Consider the following 21,383-nt stretch of genomic DNA (forward strand, 5'->3'; position numbering starts at 1 on the left):
ACTTTCTTTTTAAGCTTTAAAGTACTTTAGTTTAAAACTTTAGTTTATATTTTAGTACTTTGTTTTTAATGTATCCTTGCTTTGTAGCATTTTAAGTACTTTTAGATGAATGCATACATTATCTTTAACTACACACTTGTGCCCTTGTTGGATCTTGTATCCTTAATGCAAATACCTCTTGTGTTTTGCATTGGTTGTGTGTTGTGCCCTCGTTGGATCTTTTATCCTTAATGCAAATACCTTTTGTGTTTTTGTATCGGTTGTGTGTTGGACATGCAATTGATTTTTGCATTGCTCTCATTGCATTGTGTGTCCAGATGATCATTTACTCGTTAAATGTTCATTATAGTCATTCTTTAATGACTGCTTTTTTTTTTTTTATCAAGTTATGCTTCATAGTTTATATCTTGTTTAATTCCTTGATCACATTTTACCTGTTCCTATACGTACCTTGTATTCAACTTGTTATAAGCTTAATGAAAGTTTTGTTTGTGTGCGAGTGTTTTAGGATATAGGTGTATATGTGCAAGTGCTTCACAGCTTCTAGGTTAGGTGTGAGTGAGTTTTACCACTGTTCTCAAACTCACATTTAAGTCTAGAGTCTGTTTTAGGGGTTTTGTCACGGAATAGCCAAAAGGGGAGATTGTAAAGTTGTGATTTACAACTATTTTGTGTTGGCTTTAATTCCGTGTCAAATTTGATTGGAATTTTGTTCAATCATGTTTACCCTGTATTTTATGTGGGATTTCATTGTATGGGTTGTGTGTGAGAGAGGGTATGAAGACTTAAGCTGTTATTGAAGAATAAGTGGATTTCGTGAGAAGTTTCGCAAGAAGCCTTCCCGCGAAGTGAGCCACATGCAGAGCACATGACTGGAATACGAAGAGTCATGAAAGCTAGTTTTCACAAGTAATTCCTAGGTTAGGCCTTCCCACGAAATGTTCCGTTTTGCTATTTTGGCATATCTACTACACCTTGTCTTCACTCACACTATATATACCCTCATTACCCCACATATTGTAGGGAATGCTTTTTTGAGAGAAAACTCTAGCATACACACTTGAGAGTTAGAGATTGTTATACCCACAATCCTCTACACAATCCTTTATGGTTTTCCTCTACTCCTACCTCTCCATATCCATATCCTTGAGAGGTTGATAGCTCAAACACTTACCACACCCAATCTAAGTGTTAAGTGAGGTTTTGGTGCTGTTGGGAAGCATTGGAAGAAGCCAAGCGTTGGCGGATGCAATCGGGCGTATTGCGAGATCTAGAAAGCTAGACAAAACACAGTTTTGAAAAGCCTTGTTGAAGTAGGAGCTTGGAGGGCTTAAATGCATTGGGTAGATTAGGCTTGGAAGGTCTCTTGCTATTCATGTATCCCAACTTATTGTCTAGGGGATCGATTTACCGCTTGGAGGGCGGTGGAGAGGTTTTTCACCAAGTTCTTCGGTTTCCTATTCGATAACACACCGCCGTGTTATCTTGTGTTTGCATCTTTCTTCCCTACTCTTTTAGCTCTCATTTTGCTGTTGATATATGATGAATATGGCTTAGAATAGTTTTATTGTTTGTTCGCTCATATTTACTCTATTCCCCACTTAGTTAAGTTAGAGTAAAATCAACCGAGCTGTAATTTTTAATTTGTGGGTCTGAACAACTCTTGTATTTTTAACACAAATCCGAGCTTTCAATTATGTATACAATGATTTGTTTGGTGAGACTGCATATGAGGCCTAGGCTAATATTTTGTTCAAGATTGACTTGGATGGAACTCACTTCCTTTTTTCTTTGTGAGTTTTAGGGATCCCCATCCATAGGTCTGAGATCCACATCTATGAATTGGGGATTGTTAGCCCTTTTTTTAATTTTAATTTTCATTGATTTGTTTCTGTTTCCTGCGCGGTTGGTATCAAGACCATTAATAATACATGGTTTGCACAATTGTATCTTGGTTTTTCCATAAAGGATAAGTGTGAAGTCAATAAGTTTTGTAATAATTTTCCAAACATTTTGTAGACTGCCTATATCACTACCCAATTTTAGATTACTAGCAGTGCTAAGGGTAAGCAAAGAGAGCCCAACAACTTAGGCTAACCCTTTTCCCATGAGAAAGAAATAATGAAATATGAATGGTGAATTGCCACCTCTGCCCAAATATTCTGAGCTAGCATTGTATCCTCAAGACCCTCATTACATAAACAAAAAGCTCTCAAAATTGCTATAAAAAAAATTTTATTTTAAAAGTCTCAAATATATATATGTGAATTTTGCAGTTACCCCCCCCCCCCTTCCAAGAAATCCCCTCAAAATGAAACTTTAAACTGATAAATAAATATATATATATATATATTAATTATTCATTGACAATCAATTTTTTTAAGAACTTTTAAAAGGGAATTTAAATGCAAAAACTTAATTATCAATTTTGTATCTCAAAAAATAAAAATAATAGTTTTCACATAACTTTTTTTAAAGAGTTTTTAACTTATAGCGTCCGCTCCTGATGATATCTTTTTATCATCAAACTAAGACACCAATCAGTTTTTGGTGTAGGCAAGGATTGAACCTTAAATCTCTTATTCAACCATCAAAAACTTTACCAATTGAGTTAACTAGAACCCACTAGTTTTCACATAACTTGATTACTTTATGTTTTATCTTCACATAACTTGACATTTATGCCTCTAAATATTCTATTTTCGAGTCTTTGACTAATATTTTCTTTATTTAATGCTATGAGTTGTGATTATTTATTGTTAAAATTTGTTTAATTAACATTAGCGTGACTATGTCATTATAGTAAACAGTGAAATCATTTGGTATATATGTTTATTCAAATTTTGATGGCGCGGTTTTGAATATTCAAATGAAGCTAGAATTGGTGTTGTGGTCTAAAACTCAAAGGGGGAAGTTATGGCAGAAATGTTTGAGAAAATACCAATGTCTTTATCTACTGCGGTGCTGGAGATATTAGCTACACAAAGGGCTGTCTAGTTTGTTCATAAGATCAGTATTCTTAATGTATTTTAGAGGGAGATTCAGATTTTGTTATCAATGCTCTTTGACATGATGATACGTTTCTATCTTCTATCGAACATCTTGTAAAAGACTCTAAGTGTCTAAGTCTATTGTTGGTTCATTACAGAATCATTCCATCTCTCATATTAGAAGGCAAGGCAATGTTGTAACTCATGCTTTTTCTTGAATAAGCTTCAATATTATTCGACCAAACTAAAATATACCTTGCAAACTGTCCTTAAGACATCTAGAAGGTTAGTTAGGATAGCAAGATTATTTTTTACTTTGTTAGTATGAATGGAGTCTGTCCCTCCAGACATTCTTGAGTTTTTGTTTCTGATTTTTCAAGTTGCTGAATAAAACCCTTTTGTTATGATTCCAAAAAGAAAAAAACGGGTATATTCGTTTATTACTTTATAGTTTATAAGTTTATATAGCATATAGACATAATTAATTAACTTCAACATGATAACCATTAACTCTTTTAGAAAGCAAATAGACATAAATCACATAACTTCAACCAAAAGTCACTTAGGGTATGTTTGGTTGGAGGAATGGAAAAGTGGAAGGATAGAAAATTGTGGGAGGATGGAAAAGTAGGAGGATGGAAAATATTTAGTTTTCCCTCATGTGTGTTTGGTTGGAGGGATGGAAAAGTGGAAGGGTGGAAAATTCTTTTGTTTGGTTGAAAAGAAAAGTAGGAGGATAGAAAATGTAGTTTATATATAAATTAACTATTATACCTTTGTTACATAATAGGTAAGAAATAGATTTATTTGTACTCATTAAATAATATAAAATTTACCAACAATTATATTTTTCAATGAGAAGTGTTACGTCCACAACATTTTTTGCAATATTTTCACAACAAAATTTTTGTGGAAAGTTGTTACTAATTCTAATCTGAACCCACCACTGAAATTATTTTTTTACTCACCAATATTAACTAATAACAATCTGTTACTTAAAATTTATTGTAAAAATATTGTGATAACATTTCTCAATTAAGATTTTCTATTCTTTATATTATTTCTCTTTTCTCTCAATTCATTTCATCCATACGTTTTTTTTTTTTTTCACCATACACGTTTGTCCTTATCTCATTTCTCCCTTCTTTTCTTTCTTTGTCTCCTACCTTCCCAGAAATGCTCACATTCTATCTTTTTTTTTTTTTTTTTTTTTTTTTTTTTAATCTTCCTCCATACACGTTTGTCCTTATCTCTTTATCTCCCCTTCTTTTCTTTCTTTTTCTCCCTCATTCAAGAACATTCCAGCTAGTGCTCTCATTCTCTCTTTTTTTTTTTTTTCTCCAGCTCTCACTCTCTATTTCTTTTCTTTTTTTCTTTTTTACTTGATTCCAGAACAGCCGTTATGTTTGTGAAGAGGATAGGTGGGAAAGGGCATTTATGTAATTCCACGGTGAAAACAGTTTTCTCTCCACAATTTTCCTCCCAATTTGGGAGGATGCAAATTGTGGGCCCGGGAGAGAAAATTTTCTCCCGGGTTTTCCATCCTCAGCATGCCAAACAATGAAAAACACTGTTTTTAACCCTATTTTCCTCCCTTTGTTTTCCATCCTCCCTATTATCCCCCCAACCAAACATAGTGTTAAATACCCCCAAACTTTGGCAAAAGTGACCTTAAACCAAGGATGACGATTTCGTACAGTACCGGCCAGTACCGCCGGAATATTCCGTTCCGGCACCTGAACCGGTACAGAAACAAGGCTGATTCGTACCGCCCAAAATACCGGGGTGTATCGGCTTGTTTCGGCTATTCCAGCGAATTTCGGAGCTTTTAGGGCGGTATTTTCGTTTCGGACCGGTACAAATATAACTGGGTTTTTTTGAAAAAACTTGATACTTACAGCAACTTACAGCAACTAGTGACCATCATTGAAGCATCAACTTGCTAGATCATCAACAACATCATCTTCTTCTTCGTTTTAGCCACTTAGATCTTCTTTTTAGCCATTGTAATCACTCCCTTCTTCATCTGCTCTCCCCCTGCTTCGTTTGCTCAGCTTGTTGAAATTCTTTCTCTACTTTTTTGAGAAGCTTTCTCTGCTTGGGGAAGAGCAGATGTAAAATTTAAAAGCAAATAAAATAAGAGGCTGCTGTACCTATTTCGCTTGGTTTCTCCGCCAAAAGCATAAAAGCCTCTTATTTTATTTGCTTTTCCCAAAGCCACGTGACTCTCCATGGTTCTTATCTCTGGCTTATTTTGCTCTTTCAAATTTCAATTACTTTTTATTTTTTATTTAGTCAATTGCTTAGATGGGCAAGTGCCAACTTCTAGACTTCTAGTGGCTGGAGTTTAGTTTAACTGATTACATGGGTCATAAATAAAAATTTAATTATTCTTTAAATGTATTAACAAATTCTTTTAAGTCCTAAAGAACATAGAAGGGATAAGTTCTAAGAGAATTATTATTATTATTATTATTATTATTATTATTATATAAAATAACGATAAATCCGAAACGGTACACCGGTATTGACCGGTATCCGAAATATATCGTACCGGTGGTCAAACCGGTACAATCTCCGGTATGGTATTGACTTCCTTGCCTTAAACAACTCTTCATAGAGGCAAAACTCACTTCTTTATTTTCTTTCTTAATTTTTGAATAAAGAATAAATAGTTTATCTTCTCAGATGTTCCATATGTGTTACTATAAAAGGCCATGCAATATATGACTTTGTATCCCAACTTCCAAATTATAAGAACATTTATGGGAGTAAAAGAAGCTATGGATGTAAATGGTATGGGGAGACTTGTGGTGATGATGATATTAATGCTAATCAATCACACCTATGTTAATTGTAGTGCAAACGAGTGATCGTCTTCTCTCATCTTCTCTCCATCCTCAACCTCCTTCTCTCCCTCCCTCTGCATCTCCTATTAATTATGCTCATCTCTCTCCCCATCAAAGTGATGCTTTACAATCTAAAAAACTCCCACAAGCATTATCATGTCATAAGAGGTGTCACCCACAATCGACGACTGGTGTGCATTCGAAATGGAATTGTTCTACAGTATGTCATAAGATATCAAAACCAAATGTACTCAAGTTTGTTTCCCACGAACATACATATATAGTTAAAACCAAGGCCAATAATCTCGTAATTTAACTAGATGGCACATTCTTGTGTCATTTAGCTTTAAATTCCCTTCCTGATTATAACCATTCAATTAAAAAAAAAAAGGTGATGTATTGTTTCATAGCCACGTGGTATGCAATTGATTTTTTTTTTTTTTTTGCATGATTTAATATAAGCCTAGTATCAAGAAAGTTAGCACAGTAATGTATTGCTACATAGCCACGTGGTATACAATGAGAAATTCTAAGGGCTATATACTATCTCTCAACTTCCACTTTTATATGTTGTAAAAGAATATATTAATATATTGTTTACCGTAGTTACACTTTAGAACTAACCACTTAGTATTTTATTTCATTTTTAATATCTGTCATATTTTTATTTTAATATAAGATAAAAATTCTACTTCAATTTAATCTAAATGTATATGTGTGTAGAGCTTTCTCCTAAATACTTAAACCCTGGTCTTTGCCCTATCTCCTTTATCCCACAAAAACTTTATATTTAAAGAATAACTATCACATCAACGGTGCATGGTTGTCATTTTTATTAAAATTTAGAACCACTTTATTATAATGAATAGGCACAACTTCAAGTATTCAACCATTAGTCCATTAACTCAAACGCCATCAAAGTTTGGCAAAAGTCACCTTAACTCTTAAAGAAAAATCCACCTTTTTTTGTTTTTTGTTTTTTGTTTTTTTTTTTCCTATTTTTTCGTTTTTGAATAAAAAATTAATGGTCTTACTTTTTGAGCTTTTGCATATATACGTTATAAAAGGTTTAAACCCTCTAATATATACATATAACTTTGTATCCAACTTCCAAATGTCAAAAAGTTCTAGAAGAGTGAAGGAAGTTATGGAAGTAAATGGTATGAGGAGGTTTATGTTTATGATAATGGTATTGATATTCATTATACCTACCTTAGTTGTAGTTCAAGCAAAACTCCATTCCCATCCTCCTTCCTTTATTTTTCCTTCTGGATTTCCCCTTGCTCTTCTCTCTTCCCCTCAGAGTGATGCTTTGAATGTTGAAAAGTTATCATATCAAAACCGCTATGCTATGTGATGTGTGCTACAAAATGCGTGCAATTTCAAAGAAATGACATCCTTTTCGATAAGAACTGTTACCACCATTTTGTGGGTGATAAATGTAAACTTCGTGGATAGATTTGATAGCTATTGAAAAACATCAATTTAGGATGAGGTCCGATGAGGACCTCATCCTAAATTGATGTTTTTCAATAGCTTTTTAGCCCCGTAAAAGTGGTGGGACAGGGATGGGGCAAGATTTTAGCCCCGCACCAAGAGGCGAGGTGAGAATGGGTTTAGACTTTTTAGACCCACCTCGCCCCACCCCTCCTCGTCCCCATCCCGCCCCACCCTGTATTGCTAAAGGTTATAATTGTAAATTTTTCATACTCTAAAACCCTACTATTTAAACAAACATATTAATATTAGCTTATTTTATTCTACCTAATATGGTTCTCTGTCTTTATTTTGTCATGTGTTATACTATGAGATTTTTTTTTGTGATTATCTTGTTAAACGCTTGGATATATTATTCAATTTTTTTTTTCTAAAAATTGATTTGATTTGATGGGATAAATTTAGTTGTAATTTCAAGTATATTTTTATTAATGAAATAGGTTTCATTAAAAAAAAAAATTGGTACTAGGTGTAAGGCAAATTAACAAAAATTAGAGTTTTACGGGGTGGGGCAGGGTTTCGCGGGGCCCCAAGGGGCGAGGATGGGGTTAGAAAGTTTTCCCCATCATGCAGAGTGGGGCGGGGATGGGGCAAGACAAAACCATGCAGGGTGAGGACAAAAACCCTATCATTCAGCCCCACCCCACCCCATTGCCATCCCTACTCTGAATAAGGTTTTTTTTTTTTTTTTTAAATATAGAAAAAGGCTGTAAATATATATTACTAAGAAACAAAAGCTAAATCGGCTTGAATTAGAGCAAAAATGTGTGGTGAGACTTCTATGAATAAGTAGGTAGAGATAAATATGTAGAGCTAATAAAGTACATAATTGATTATTTTCAGTCATCTACTTATAAAAATAGGTAGAGCTAAACATAATCAATATTATCACTTTAATTGTAGTCATTGGGGTTGTGCTTTTTCTTAGTGTAGTTGATGCATGCAACTGGTATATGGTTAAGACCAAGGTCTGAAATATATAGAAGCATTTAACTTTTGTTCTGCTCTAATGAAATTCATCCGATTGATCTTCATCCAAAAAAAAAACTTTGGATACTCTGAATTTTATTTTGTACTGTTTGTTTCGACAATAATGTTTTCTAAAAAATGAATTAATTTTCAAAAAAATATTTTCTATAATTTTATTTCATTTTCTTATATTTGGTACTAACCTTAAATAAGTTAAAAAAAATAATCTTCTAACTTCTCTTATTTAGATTACTATGTGATAATTTCTCAAAAAAAAAAAAAAGTTACTGTGAAATAAAGTTATTTTCCAAATAAATTTAGTGAATAACAATATCTAAAAATAAATCATACGGAGCAGATGGTTAAGTAGTTTTACATCAAAAGAAGAATATTATTACTTATTTCTCATTAGTTCGTCCTCAGTTTTATTATTATTTTTTTTTTTAAATGTGTTACAAGTGTACTAGAGTATAGTAAGAGAAAGTCAATGAGATGTATTAATGCTTTTATCACTACAAAAACTCATTTCATATGCGCTCCTGGAAATGTAATTCCTTCAGAAATTACAGGTAATATGCTTTAATAATAACTATATTATTATTATAGGTATCTATTTCTCTAGTGACATATTTTTAAGAATTGCTATGTGTCATCTACCGATTGAAAACATTGGGATTAGCAGTCAAGTTACACATGCATAATCTCAAGTGTGATATCCTAGATTTTATGGACTAAATGATATGAAAGTATTGCACTTGCCTATATAAGCTAAAGTCTCATATTTTTGCAAAGTATATTTAGGTTATATAAGTTTTTTTTTGTTTTTTTGAAAAGAAGGTTATATAAGTAATTATGGGGAATTATAAGAATCTTACCCTTAGCTATATATGTCCCAATCTTAATATTTCATTATCAAAATATGAAACTAAAATTCATTAATTAGTAAGTGCATGATTGAATAATTACAATGATCCTGGTTATATAGGAACTAAATAAGGACTCTAATAGTCAATTTAGATGGAGGGAGAGTAGAGTAGAGTCGGCCAAAATGAATAACCTATAGAAGCATTAAACCTATACAAGCATCACATGTGCACAGCACGTGATCTACTAACTAAGCCTAACATATATTTATAGAATGACTAAACGATTGTAGTTTAGCTAATAGTAATACACTAAGCTACCGTAGCTTTGGAGCTAACAGATGAATCTTCTTCTTGACTTGTTTTTTCTATTTCTTCTTCTTGCTTATCTGAAATCCAATTTCTGTTTACTATAGTATGTGTTGTGTTTGATTTTATTTTCCATTTAAAATTTGATTTTTTATCAAGAAAAGAAAAGAAGAAAAAGTGACATATGATGGACTTTAATTAATGGAGCATAAAATAAAATAAAAAGTGAGGGTGAAACGAAGAATATGACCAATCTAATCCCAACAATCAAAGAAAACATTGAAATTCCGATATATCGTGTATTATATACAAAAACAAATAAATACAATTATTAGCTTACATGAACACTACAATGTAAAGTCTACATTGTAGACAAAAGGATTCTTTCAATAATATTTGCCACTTTGAGAGAAAGTGTACAAGCCTTTTACCAATGTACACTTTACATTGTATCGTTCATATAAACTAATAATTTTCCAACAAAATAAATATGCAAGTCTACACCTCAAAAGGAACTCATTTCCATTACATACATTATCTTCTTCTTGATTATCTCTCTCACAGCTTCACCAAAAACTACCTTCTCTTCCTCCTCTCCATCAAAATCATCACCTACCAACAAATCATCTCCCACCAACAAATCGCCATCACATACTTCCTTTCCAATTACCTCACTGACAGGCTTGATCAACACAAGTGCCACTTCCTTCATGGCATACCCCAATGCTGGTAACTCCATTACAGGCACATACCAAAGCTTCATGCACAACTTTGGTATTGGAGTCCTCTCCAACGAAGACTCTAATGTCCTTGGCGAGTTCATACTGTTTCTAAGCTCAACAAGTTGTTCTTTCCCCATGCAAAGCTTCCCTCTCTTCCCTGCATCCGTAATAACTAAACTTTGAAGCATAGGAAAGTTGGGTACAATTTGTTTCAACAAGTGATGCCTCACTGATGCAGATACTAAGCAAGATATTGTCCATACTATTTGTAACTTTAGCTCATCCTCAGCTAGAAATGATTGGAGTTCTTCTTCTTCCTCTTCACGTTCATTTACATAGGTATAACTTGATGATGAAAGGTTTTCCCTACGAAAACATTTTGAGCTAAGGATTGCGCAGCTTTTGAGCTCTTCACCAAATTCAGCTTTCCACTTGAGCAATGAACTTCCACCGTTAAATTCAATCTCACTCCCTAAGGAAGGAAGCTCCAAATGCAAAGATTTTAACCCATTGAAGTTTTTCAAAATTTCATTAGGTGAATAGTACAAGAAATGGTCAGAGTTGGAGTTTACGGCATGTGTACAAGTCATGATATTGTGAAGGACTTGCAAAGGTTTGATGATTAACTTTCTGGCCAGAATCTTGAAAACCTTTCTGGACAAGCCACGCCTCCTTTTCTTGTTCCGGAAATGAGGAGGAAGAGTAACGAATATGGTGTCTATTTGACGTATGAGAGAAGCAAAGCGCTTGGAAACCAAGAGACATCGGATTAAGGTCTTAGCATCAAGCGAATTGTTCAATATGAAGAGGAGAAGCGCATCTGGAAGGCGATCAAAATGATCAACCTTCATTAGCATTCATTTGACTTCAGTTGAAGATAAGCATTTTTTTTGGTTGAATGACTTGAATCTTATGAGTGCAAATAAATAGAGGAAAAAAGTGGTTAGGATTGGAGAGAATAGAATGGTTGTAAATGGTATCCGTGGTTTATTGGCATATGAAAAACAGGGGCCAGTACGCTGTTTATTTGACCAGAGCCTATGAATTTGGACACAGTTTTAGTAAAGACCAATATTATAGAAAGGATGTGCCAGAAAGGCAACAACCTTATCCTATTTTCTTATTGAAAAGAAAAAAAAAACAACAAAAAATAGAGAAAGAAAGAACCAAAAGAAGCAATAGACAACTAGGCATTCAGAAAACTTTGACGCTGCAAATAGTTAAGCTACCTGGCATGCTCATCCTAGGATACCAAATTAGAAGGTGGGATATTGGTGGCATACTCATCTCATCCTAGGAGGCTGAGGACGGAAAATTAGGTGATATCAGGTTAAAATAGTATTACAACTCTTTTCACAACTATTACAACATGTATGCTGTGATTGGCACTAATAAAAACTGGGGTCCGAGGTAGACTTATTTAAGGGAAAATCTTGTTAGGCATTTGTTATTGCACACTTTATATACACTCTTTGAAATTGCATTTTCAGTCAAGATTATGGAGTCGTGAAATCATATTTTCACAATTTTAATTGAGACAGTGTTTTGAAACACAATTTCTGTCTACGTGGCAGTGTGTGTATGGTGAGTGTGTAATTAGGAATGTGTGATAATCATTGCCCCTTATTTAAAAGTGATGATATTTTAATCGCAACTTAACACTTTAGCAAATTATTAAAAAAAAATTAAAAAAAAAATTATTAAAAAAAATGGTGTCAATTGATCTTAAAATGATGTAATGCATTGCATCATGAAAGAGGTGACGGAATGACTTGAGAAGAGGAGGTGACAAAACTACCCACGTTTCTGGTCTCTGGTCCAAGATTGGCTTCAAAGCCTACCTAAACTTCTCAATTTTTCAAATTTTGTTGAATTGTTTCTTCTTGCTGTGTGTTTTTACTTCCTTTTTTCATGTACCCATTTTCTTGAAACTTTCTTTTATTATTTTTTTGCAAGCATGTTTGCTTATTTGTCAAGCATTAAGTTTTCTTGACTACAATTTTTTTTTTTTTAAACAAAGAGTCAAAAGCTCCCTCAGATGTAACAAGAATGGTTCTCCTAAAGAGCAGTGGTCAGGGGCGGCTCAAATTTCTAAGGCAATATATTTAAATGGGGTCTTTTTGTTATCACTTAAATAATATTTAACTAGTATTTAATATCATTATTTTTGATAACAAAAATCTATTCCTTTTATTTTGTAATATGCTTTTTTTTTTTTGAAAAAATGCTAAAGATATAACAAATTTTACTAAAAAAACTTTCAAACGATGTAAAAATGAATGCGATTAGTGACACTTCAAGAAAATAATAAATAAGTATTTGAATAAATGATGTTAGGGATATTATAAATTTTACAATATGAAGCTTGCAAAGATATACCATTAATCACAAAAAATAATTCAAAAATGTATTTAATAGGTTATTGACATCCACATATCATATTAATTGTCACATCAATTTATAAAATTTTCAAGTAAAATTAATAATATTTCTAGCATTTTTCTATCTGAATTATTTCTTGCGATTAGTAACATATATATATTTGTAAGGGAAAATGTTAGAGATACAAATTCTTTTACAAATTGATGATGTGAAGAATGATTATAGATAAACAAAAAAGTGATGTTATCAGTGGGTCCAGATGAGAACCAATAAGAAGTTGGCTACAACAACAGTTAGTAAAAATGTTGTAAAATAGTTTGTAAAACTATAGCATTACTCTATTTGTAAGACCCATATATTTAAAGTTGTATTATCTCTAGCATTACTCAATACTTTGGGACTTCTTGAAAGTAGAGGAAAATTATAAAACTAATTTTTTTTTCCCTATATCTCCAAATTTTTTATATTTTTTTTAAATATATCAATTTTTGCCTCAAAATTTGGGGCGTTCCTCTAATAGGGGGCCCTAGGCGGTGGCCTAAGTCGCCTAGGCCTAGAGCCGGCCCTGACAGTGGTAGAACTAAGATTTTTAAATCAGGAGTTATACAAGATTAAAGGAAAAAGTTGACAACAAAGTGGCTCTGGTAATGTTAATGGATACAACTAACAAAATAAATAAATATTAAAAAATTTTAATTCTCCATTAAGATATAAACAAAAACAATCAATATATTAATATATTGATTATATGTGTAAGGTACAAGGCAAGGTTGTGGATCAAGACCCACGGAGTGCTTATTTAACTTAATAAAAAATTCGTCAACAAAACTTTTTTCTGTTGAAAAGTTTAAACCTTCAATGAATTTGAATGTAGCCAGTACTGTATAAAAAACTAGTTACATGACTTTTCATGATTAGGTGTTTGATTTGCCTTCTCCTACAAACAATGCAAAACACATGCGCACTCACACACAAAACAAAATGTTGTGCAGAAATTAGTCAAATTCCATTACTATGTTGAATGTCAATATATATGTAATGTCGTTGTCATAGGTGTAGTGCCTGACATAGTGAAAATTAGATATTCTGTACTAGTATGATAGAATTGATGGATTCCTAGACATATTTATTCTTTTAGCTAGCTTCTAAGACATCATAGTTTTAAGCAAAGTGAGTTGATAATGAATATCATGTTCAGAACCATAATAATAAAACACATGATCGGCCTTAGAAGATATTTCCAGACACAGGACAATTAATTCAAGAAGCATTGAATTACGTAGGGAATGTGGTGAGCCTCAAAACAGTGCAGGCAGAGGACATAATACAGTTTTTTACAAGAACAACAGAAGGAAAAGTAATTACATGCATTGAGGTGACTCAAATCCTGGAAGGGATGAGTGGAATGCTGTTCTGCAAGTACGCGCAAGCAGCAGCGACTCCACTTCCTAGCTTAACCGGGTAGCCCACATCCTTGAGTAGCATCTCCACACCAGCAAGACAACCCAATAATTGCAACTGAAAATAATGAAAATGGTTATCACACAGAATAAAGCAGGGAAATTCACAAGGCAATGAAAAACCAAGAAAGAAAATGCTTAGACACATAGAAAGAAATTAGCATTTGGAATATCAGAAATTAATATTCAGTCTGGTCATAGTGACATTAGAGATATTATAAATTAACATACCTCATTCAAATTGCCAAGATGCCCTATTCTGAAAACCTTTCCAGCAACTTTGTTCAGGCCCAAACCTAAGCTTAAATTGTATCTCTTCCATCCCCTTTTAACAATTTCTGTACTATCAATATAGGGAGGAACAACAACTGCAGTCACTGTGTTACTGTACCACTCTTCCTTTTGGGTGCAGTTCTTCAAGCCCCAAGCCTCCACAGCCAGCCTGTATTTTAAGTTATAATGGCCAGTCAAATCTATCATTCATATATGTAAGAGATAAGATAACATATGGAACATGAACATCACAAGGTTCTTCTTTCAAATATTACATAGGATATTAGACTCATTTTTTTACTTGGTAACAGACCTTACAAAAAAGGAAAAACATGACTCACCTTGTTGCATGGCCAAGACGGCTATGCCTTGCAATCACATTTTCAAGTCCTTCCTCAAAAATGAGATCCAGAGCAGCTCTCAGACCATACAACAGTTGAATGGAAGGGGTGTATGGCCAAAATGTTCCCATTTTGTAGAACTTCAAGTAATCTTTCCAGTCAAAGAAAACTCTAACTGATCTTGCAGTTTTAGATGCCTCTAGAGCTTTAGGGCTTGCACACACAATTCCCATCCCAGTGGGAAGAGAGAGAGCTTTCTGAGATCCAGTTAAAGCCACATCTATTCCCCATTCGTCCATACGAAAATCAAGAGCACATATGGATGACACTCCATCAACAAGAAAGAGGGCTGGGTGCCTGTACTCATCTGAGATTTTGATAATAAACATAAGAAACATTTTTTAAAAGGCAAAAAGGAGTAAAAAATACAGAGGAAGAGAGTGTTGTCCATTGCAAAGGGATACATCACTGATGAAAATATCTGAAGTTGAGTAAGAAAAAAAGTAGGAATTTTATGAGAATTTTTATCATGATGTCTACATTTGCAGTGGCAAGTCAGTAACAAATATTAGACATTAGGCAATATAAATAAGCTTGTTATATTCTGTACAGATTCTGGGAATTTTTTATTTGTACATCATGCACCATGTATGCCAAGCAAACTGTGGCCAATCTGTACATTTCTAAAACTTTTTTTGATTACAAATTATTGAGTAGGCAATAGCACTTTATGGCCGCCACTAATTTTGGAAGCTCTAGTATTTGACTTGCCACTGCGATTCAAATACTCCCATGAGGCTGGCCCAAATTAAGAACTGATAAACAAATCAGCAAGCCACATGGATATCAGAACTCAGCTGCTTTCTCAGCAAAGATTGTCAATCCACAGTATAACTTTAGAACGTCTAAGTTTGAGATAACAGCTAATCACAATGGCCAGCTATTTAGCCTTATTAATAGCATGAATGGAGAGAAGCATAATTTTAAAACAAGGGATCTGGTCAATTTTATTACTATAATACAGGCACATGTGTGGCGTGCACACACACACACACAAGAAACATCATAACAAATGAAGTACGTATATATGTGATGAGCAAAGAGAGGCTTTTAGTATCTGATGTTCAAATGATCTGAAAGAACTTAATGTATTTAATCATGTCCAATGTACACCTACTCAAGCAAGTATTATCCACCAAAAGAATTGCATAAGTCACAGAAAAAAACACATGTCAATCACCAAATGTGTTCCAAGAAACTTACCCAAAAAGAAAATGTGTTCTGAGAAAATCTAAGTCACAAGTGTAGTACCACTGTAACTAGTAAATACTTTAATGGGTTTGTGTATTGAGCAATGACACCCACCAAGATAGAAGTATTGAAGAATGATGATTTGGATCTCACCAAAGAGATATCCAAAGCCAAATGTTTTCCTTGGTTTGGTTGGTTTAAATGGGTTAAAGGGTCATAACTTCATCAAAACATTATGACTATTTTTACCTCCAAAATTCATTAGATGATACACTTACCAAGGAGTTTTCTCACTTTAGACAAGTCATTAGTAACCCCTGTTGCTGTCTCATTGTGAACAATGCAAATTGCCTTTATAGTGTGTGCACTATCTGCTGCAAGTTTTGATGCCAGAATGTCTAGGTTGGCACCTTGGCCCCATTCACTTTCGATGACATCAACATTGAAGTTAAGGCGCTGCTGCTGATCAATCCAGAGCAGACTGAATTGACCAATGAGGAAAGATATTGTCCGATCTCCAGGAGACAATGTGTTAGTAAGTGCACTCTCCCATGCACCAGTACCTGAAACAGAACAACATTGTTTAACACTTAAATACTTAAACCTTATGTTTATTAAGATTCAATGTAATTCAAATCTATAAAGCAAAACCCCATATATGACTTAATGAAAAAAAAAATGCTATAACCACATCAATATCACAGTACCAGTGGTAGGAATCAGAAATGGGGTTCCAGAAGTAGTCTTGAAAATCTTCTTCACATCCTCAAGCAGAGTTTTTGTCAATGCTGGGACTGCTGGAGAGCGGTAATCCTCATTGTTTCTGTTCATGGCCCGAATGACAGGTTCCGGGATATTGACTGGCCCCGGAACAAAGAGATGGTTCCTTCCTGGTCCATACACATAGTCCATCTTTCCCCCCTTGAAATATCAGTATGGAATTGAATCCTAACAAATTTCTTGACACGTTTGAGTGCCAAAACACATCCAACTGCAAAAACACATGAAAAAATTAATCTTGACTTATTTCCATTATCCATTTGTGTGAAAGTACAATTCTGTTACTGCAAGTATAGGACTTATGATGTCAAAACTTAAAATACCTCATCTATATTTATTTATATCCAAAAAAATAAAGCGTAATACTTATTATTGCTAGGCTTCTGTCAAGCCACATCGGTAGTCACGTTATCCACCTTTTTTTTTTTTTTTTTGTAAGCTGGAATTAACATTCAACTAACAACTGGAAACCAACCCAGGACAGCGCCTGTTACAAGATTCACCATGAATATCAGCCTCAACAAGGGAGACTAATTCCACAGGAGGAGCAGAATAAATAATAAACTCCGAAGCTTGAGAATGGCCAGAATTCGCTAACCAATCCGCACATTTATTAGCTTCGCGAAACACATGATTGATACGAACTTGGGGGATTTGGGAAATCAGTACCTTACAATCATCAAATAGAGGAGAAATAACAGAGTTACCGTAACGGGGATTTTTAAGAGCATCCACAAGAGCCTTGGCGTCTATTTTTCAACTCTCTATCTCTCTCTTATTTTTAATTCTTTTTCTTCTTATATTAATTCTCAATTTATTGTTACACTTTCTCTAACATTTCCCCTCTCTTTTACCTTTTCATCTCCCTATTACTATCCATACCTTAATATCATTCTTTTTCTATCCTTTTATCTTCCTTTATTTTTGGTTCTATTTATTTATATCCTCTTACTATAAATTTGCAACACAAAAATGTTATTTCTCTCTCTCTCAATTTTTTTCATTTTTTAGTGAATTTTCTTTTATCTTGCATCTCTACTTTAGGTTGATTAATTTTTGTGTTTTTTAGAACTCTACTTTGAGTTGATGTGATTTAGTTTTATGTTTTTAAGTTATCTTTTTTCTTGGATTTCATAGATATTATCCTATTGCATTATGAAGATATTATATACAAATATAATGTTATTATATTACATCGCATGATTTAGATAATTTCGTATTTATTACTATATCTTTTATTTTTACTTTTTTTTCTTCTCATCTTATTTTCTATAAATTTGTTATCATCTCTCACATTCTCTCCAAAAAAAATAATTATTCTCTCTCTCTCTCTCAATTTTTTATTCTTTCTTGTAACTTTACTTCAGGTTGACGAATTATTATGTTTTTTTATAACTCTAATTTGGGTTAATATATTTTGGTGTTGTGTTTTTTAGTTCTCCATCATGAGATGTCTCTCTTCCTCTTATAACTTTAAGGTCTGTTTGGATATCGCTTATTATTGAAAATACTATAGCAAAATAATTTTTAAATGTATGAATAGTGTCGTGGGATCCAATTTTAAAGCAAAATTTGCATTTTTCCGTACTTGTGAGTCTCGTGAACAGTGCACGGGACTCAGGGGAAAAACGCCAAATGCTAAACGCAGATGCAGACGTGCAATCCAAACTCAGCTTTAGTTGGATTTTTTTTTTTTTTTGAGTTAATATTTAGTTATTTTGGAAGTGAGTATTTGAATTTATTTCAAAAAACAATTGGTTACGCATTTGAAATAGCAATTATTTGAGTAATATTAAAAAGTTACATTTAGTCATTTAGAGACCCATATAATCAAATAGAGTACTAGGGAAAAAAAAAAAAAAACACAAGGTGACAAAAAGTTCAATGTCATTACATTCTATTTTCTTGATAAGTTACATTTAGTCATTCACAGACCCATATAATCAAATAGAGTACTAGGGAAAAAAAACACAAGGTGACAAAAAGTTCAATGTCATAACATTCTATTTTCTTGATAAGTTACATTTAGTCATTTAGAGACCCATATAATCAAATAGAGTACTAGGGAAAAAAAACACAAGGTGACAAAAAGTTCAATGTCATAACAGTCTATTTTCTTGATAGAAGTATTTTGTACTATGTGAAAAAAGAGATAAGAACTAAGGGGAACCTGACATTTGATTGTAGATAAAATTCTAAAATTTCATCCAATATTTCCACAACACTATTCCGGGCCTTAAATAGGATGAAAGATAATGGAACTGACCTTTCCTTTCTTTCTCTTAGACCATTTATTTCCTCGAAGTTATAAAGAAAAAATGGTGGTATTTTTTTTAATAATAAGAAAAAAAAAAAACATAAATTGGACACACATGTGCTAGTAAATACAGACAAAAAGAAATTACTCCAATATTCTGTTACTCCATATCAGAGCAGCAAGAGATTCTTGTAATACTGTAAAGGCTTTGCTTTATTTTAGATTCAAAATCCAAGGAAGAGAGGACAATTTCCATAGAAATACAATATACAACAATACAATATGCCAAATATGATATATTCACTCCTCCGTTTGCTTCTTCCACTACTTATTGAATAAGACAAATAAAAAAATGACGTGGAGAAGTAAGAACAAATTATTATTTTTTCTAGTTGTTTAGTTCATTGATTTCTTCTACTTAATTCTATTCTTATTTTCTTGTCATAAGAAGCATAGACAAGATTGGCAGCAATAAAACCAGACTGACTCTCTGAGCCAGCAATTTACCCCTCTAGGACCCACCCTCACGAACAATTTGAAAACTTTGATGATACACGGTAGGGAACCCAAAAAAAAAAAAGAAAAAAAAAAAGGAGACTGACTCAGCTACCAAATATAGCTGAACCCAGAAACAATCAGAGAACTAAGACCTGCATGGTACATACACTGACACACATGTAACTATTTAAGGCTTGTAAGCACTGAAATATATATATAATAAACATAAGAAATTCCTCCTAAGTTTCACTATATATATTATAAGAAGATGGAAGAATTACCTGGAAGAGAATCTTCTTTCCCTGAATATGTTCTGTGCTGGATTTGCTCTCTCAATCTAACTTTTGCAGAGAGAACTCACAAGTCTGAATTCTCAACCTTGACATAAGAGGACTTTTGATTTTATAGTAAGAGCGCGGGAGAGCCAATCAAAACATTTTCTATGGGCCCCACCCATGCACAAACGTGGCAGATAAGAGCTCATAAATGAGTGATATGAGAATCTTCATGAGATTAATTTGTAGTTTTATACCATAATTTATTATTTTATCTTTTATATATTATTATTATTTTTTATATTGAAAATTTTCATGTGCCCTTGTATTTTCATTTATTTTATATAATCTCATACAATACTTACTATTAGACTTATAGAGTGTTGAAATTATTGTTTTTAGAGACCTACTGAACTTTATTTTGGTCAAATGTAATTATGTGGTTTGTTTGGGTTTTTAAGCTGAACAGTAAAATAAGTTAAGTTTTTAAGCTGGAGCCAAACACACACGCAGTATTATTATTGACTTATTTCTAGCTGTTTTCTTATAATTTGTGTATTTATGATCATAATATTAGCACTTGGAAATGGCATCAAATTCAGGACTCAGATTATAGGATCCAGTCCAAGTTGGCTTAATTAGGAAAAGTAGAAACCTGGAGGCAGTAAATAAGAACTTTGCAAAATGTTGGGGCTCCATATAATAAACAAAAAAAGATTCAGATTTCGTCACTACTTAGTCTTTTGGAAAGTGGAAGTCTGAGGTTGAGAAGGCCATGTAAAAGATAAAGTGATAATGTGCTGTCAACCACACCTGGCTTGTGGGAACCTTGGCCACACAGCAATTTGTATTTATGCAGCTTCTTACTTCTTTTGCCAACCCCTAATTTTGAGGCTGTCTCTGAAACTTAAAACTTGTGGGTTTAATTTAGAAATATGCGTGGCTGCGTGGGGTACATATTTTGTCCTCTACTCCTTATCGCTGATATCTAAATTCTTTTTGGTTGTACTAGAAACCAGTATGTCCATGACATCTATGGTTCAAATCTCTCCTTGTAACTATAAAATATAGATAATAGAATAAAGCAATGTCAGTGGTTTTATGGTGTTTACAATAACAAGGCAGACCTCCAGTCTAAAAGCAAAATTGTTTTGAACTTTTCTTCGATAAATAATCAAAAGCTAATAAAGACAGAAGAAACTGAATACATCTGAATCACACAGATGGAGCAACTAATGAAATCCAAACTGTTATGAAAGTGTTACAGATCTACCCAGTTCAACTTCTAATATAAACAGTTTACAAATCAAAACTAAATTCATTTCCGCCACAATAAACAAATTCCATACCATATGAATAGGAGACTGAATTTATCAATTCGACAAACATTGCAAATCTTGAATTTCGAATCTCCAAGTAAAACTTGCCCCCAAGACAGGCACTTTGTTCTTCGCTCTTGTTTTCCTAGAAATCTTTAACATCCATTGTTCAAAGTGCATGTCAAAGCCATATTTCAGCCAGAGAGATAAAAGGCAAAAACATAAACACAAACCAAGACATTATGATAGAATATGATGCAGCTTTGCCCCAAGACCTATAGTTATTAGTAGTGTATATTGTGCATACAAACACTGATATAGGTCTTGGTGCAAAGCTGCAACATCATA

The 21,383-nt window shown here is 33.2% G+C and overlaps 2 protein-coding genes across 2 annotated transcripts; both read right to left on the reverse strand.

Moving 5' to 3' along the window:
• Nucleotides 1-9,786: 9,786 nt before the first annotated feature.
• On the reverse strand, nt 9,787-11,300 carry LOC115983565 (F-box protein At4g18380-like). The gene has a single exon (XM_031106312.1). The coding sequence runs from the start codon at nt 11,054-11,056 to the stop codon at nt 9,983-9,985; it is 1,074 nt and encodes a 357-aa protein (XP_030962172.1). The 5' UTR covers nt 11,057-11,300; the 3' UTR covers nt 9,787-9,982.
• A 2,456-nt stretch (nt 11,301-13,756) lies between these two features.
• On the reverse strand, nt 13,757-19,831 carry LOC115981618 (serine--glyoxylate aminotransferase). The gene is made up of 6 exons (XM_031103899.1): nt 19,723-19,831; nt 16,614-16,897; nt 16,185-16,469; nt 14,656-15,022; nt 14,273-14,483; nt 13,757-14,099 (listed from the first exon to the last, which is right to left on the reverse strand). Exons 2-6 carry the CDS (start codon nt 16,816-16,818, stop codon nt 13,962-13,964), a joined length of 1,206 nt encoding a protein of 401 aa, XP_030959759.1. The 5' UTR covers nt 16,819-16,897; nt 19,723-19,831; the 3' UTR covers nt 13,757-13,961.
• Between the last annotated feature and the right edge of the window lie 1,552 nt (nt 19,832-21,383).

The sequence above is a fragment of the Quercus lobata genome, chromosome 1 (genome assembly GCF_001633185.2).
Source record: "Quercus lobata isolate SW786 chromosome 1, ValleyOak3.0 Primary Assembly, whole genome shotgun sequence".
Classification (NCBI taxonomy): Eukaryota; Viridiplantae; Streptophyta; class Magnoliopsida; order Fagales; family Fagaceae; genus Quercus; species Quercus lobata.

Coding starts and splice junctions, on each gene's coding strand:
- LOC115981618 (XM_031103899.1), bottom strand. CDS start 16,818: ATGGACTATGTGTATGGACCAGGAAGGAACCATCTCTTTGTTCCGGGG. Junction 15,023..16,184: donor TAAAGTGAGAAAACTCCTTG/GTAAGTGTATCA, acceptor TCAAAATCTCAG/ATGAGTACAGGCACCCAGCC. Junction 14,100..14,272: donor ATCTTGGCAATTTGAATGAG/GTATGTTAATTT, acceptor CATTATTTTCAG/TTGCAATTATTGGGTTGTCT.
- LOC115983565 (XM_031106312.1), bottom strand. CDS start 11,056: ATGCTAATGAAGGTTGATCATTTTGATCGCCTTCCAGATGCGCTTCTC.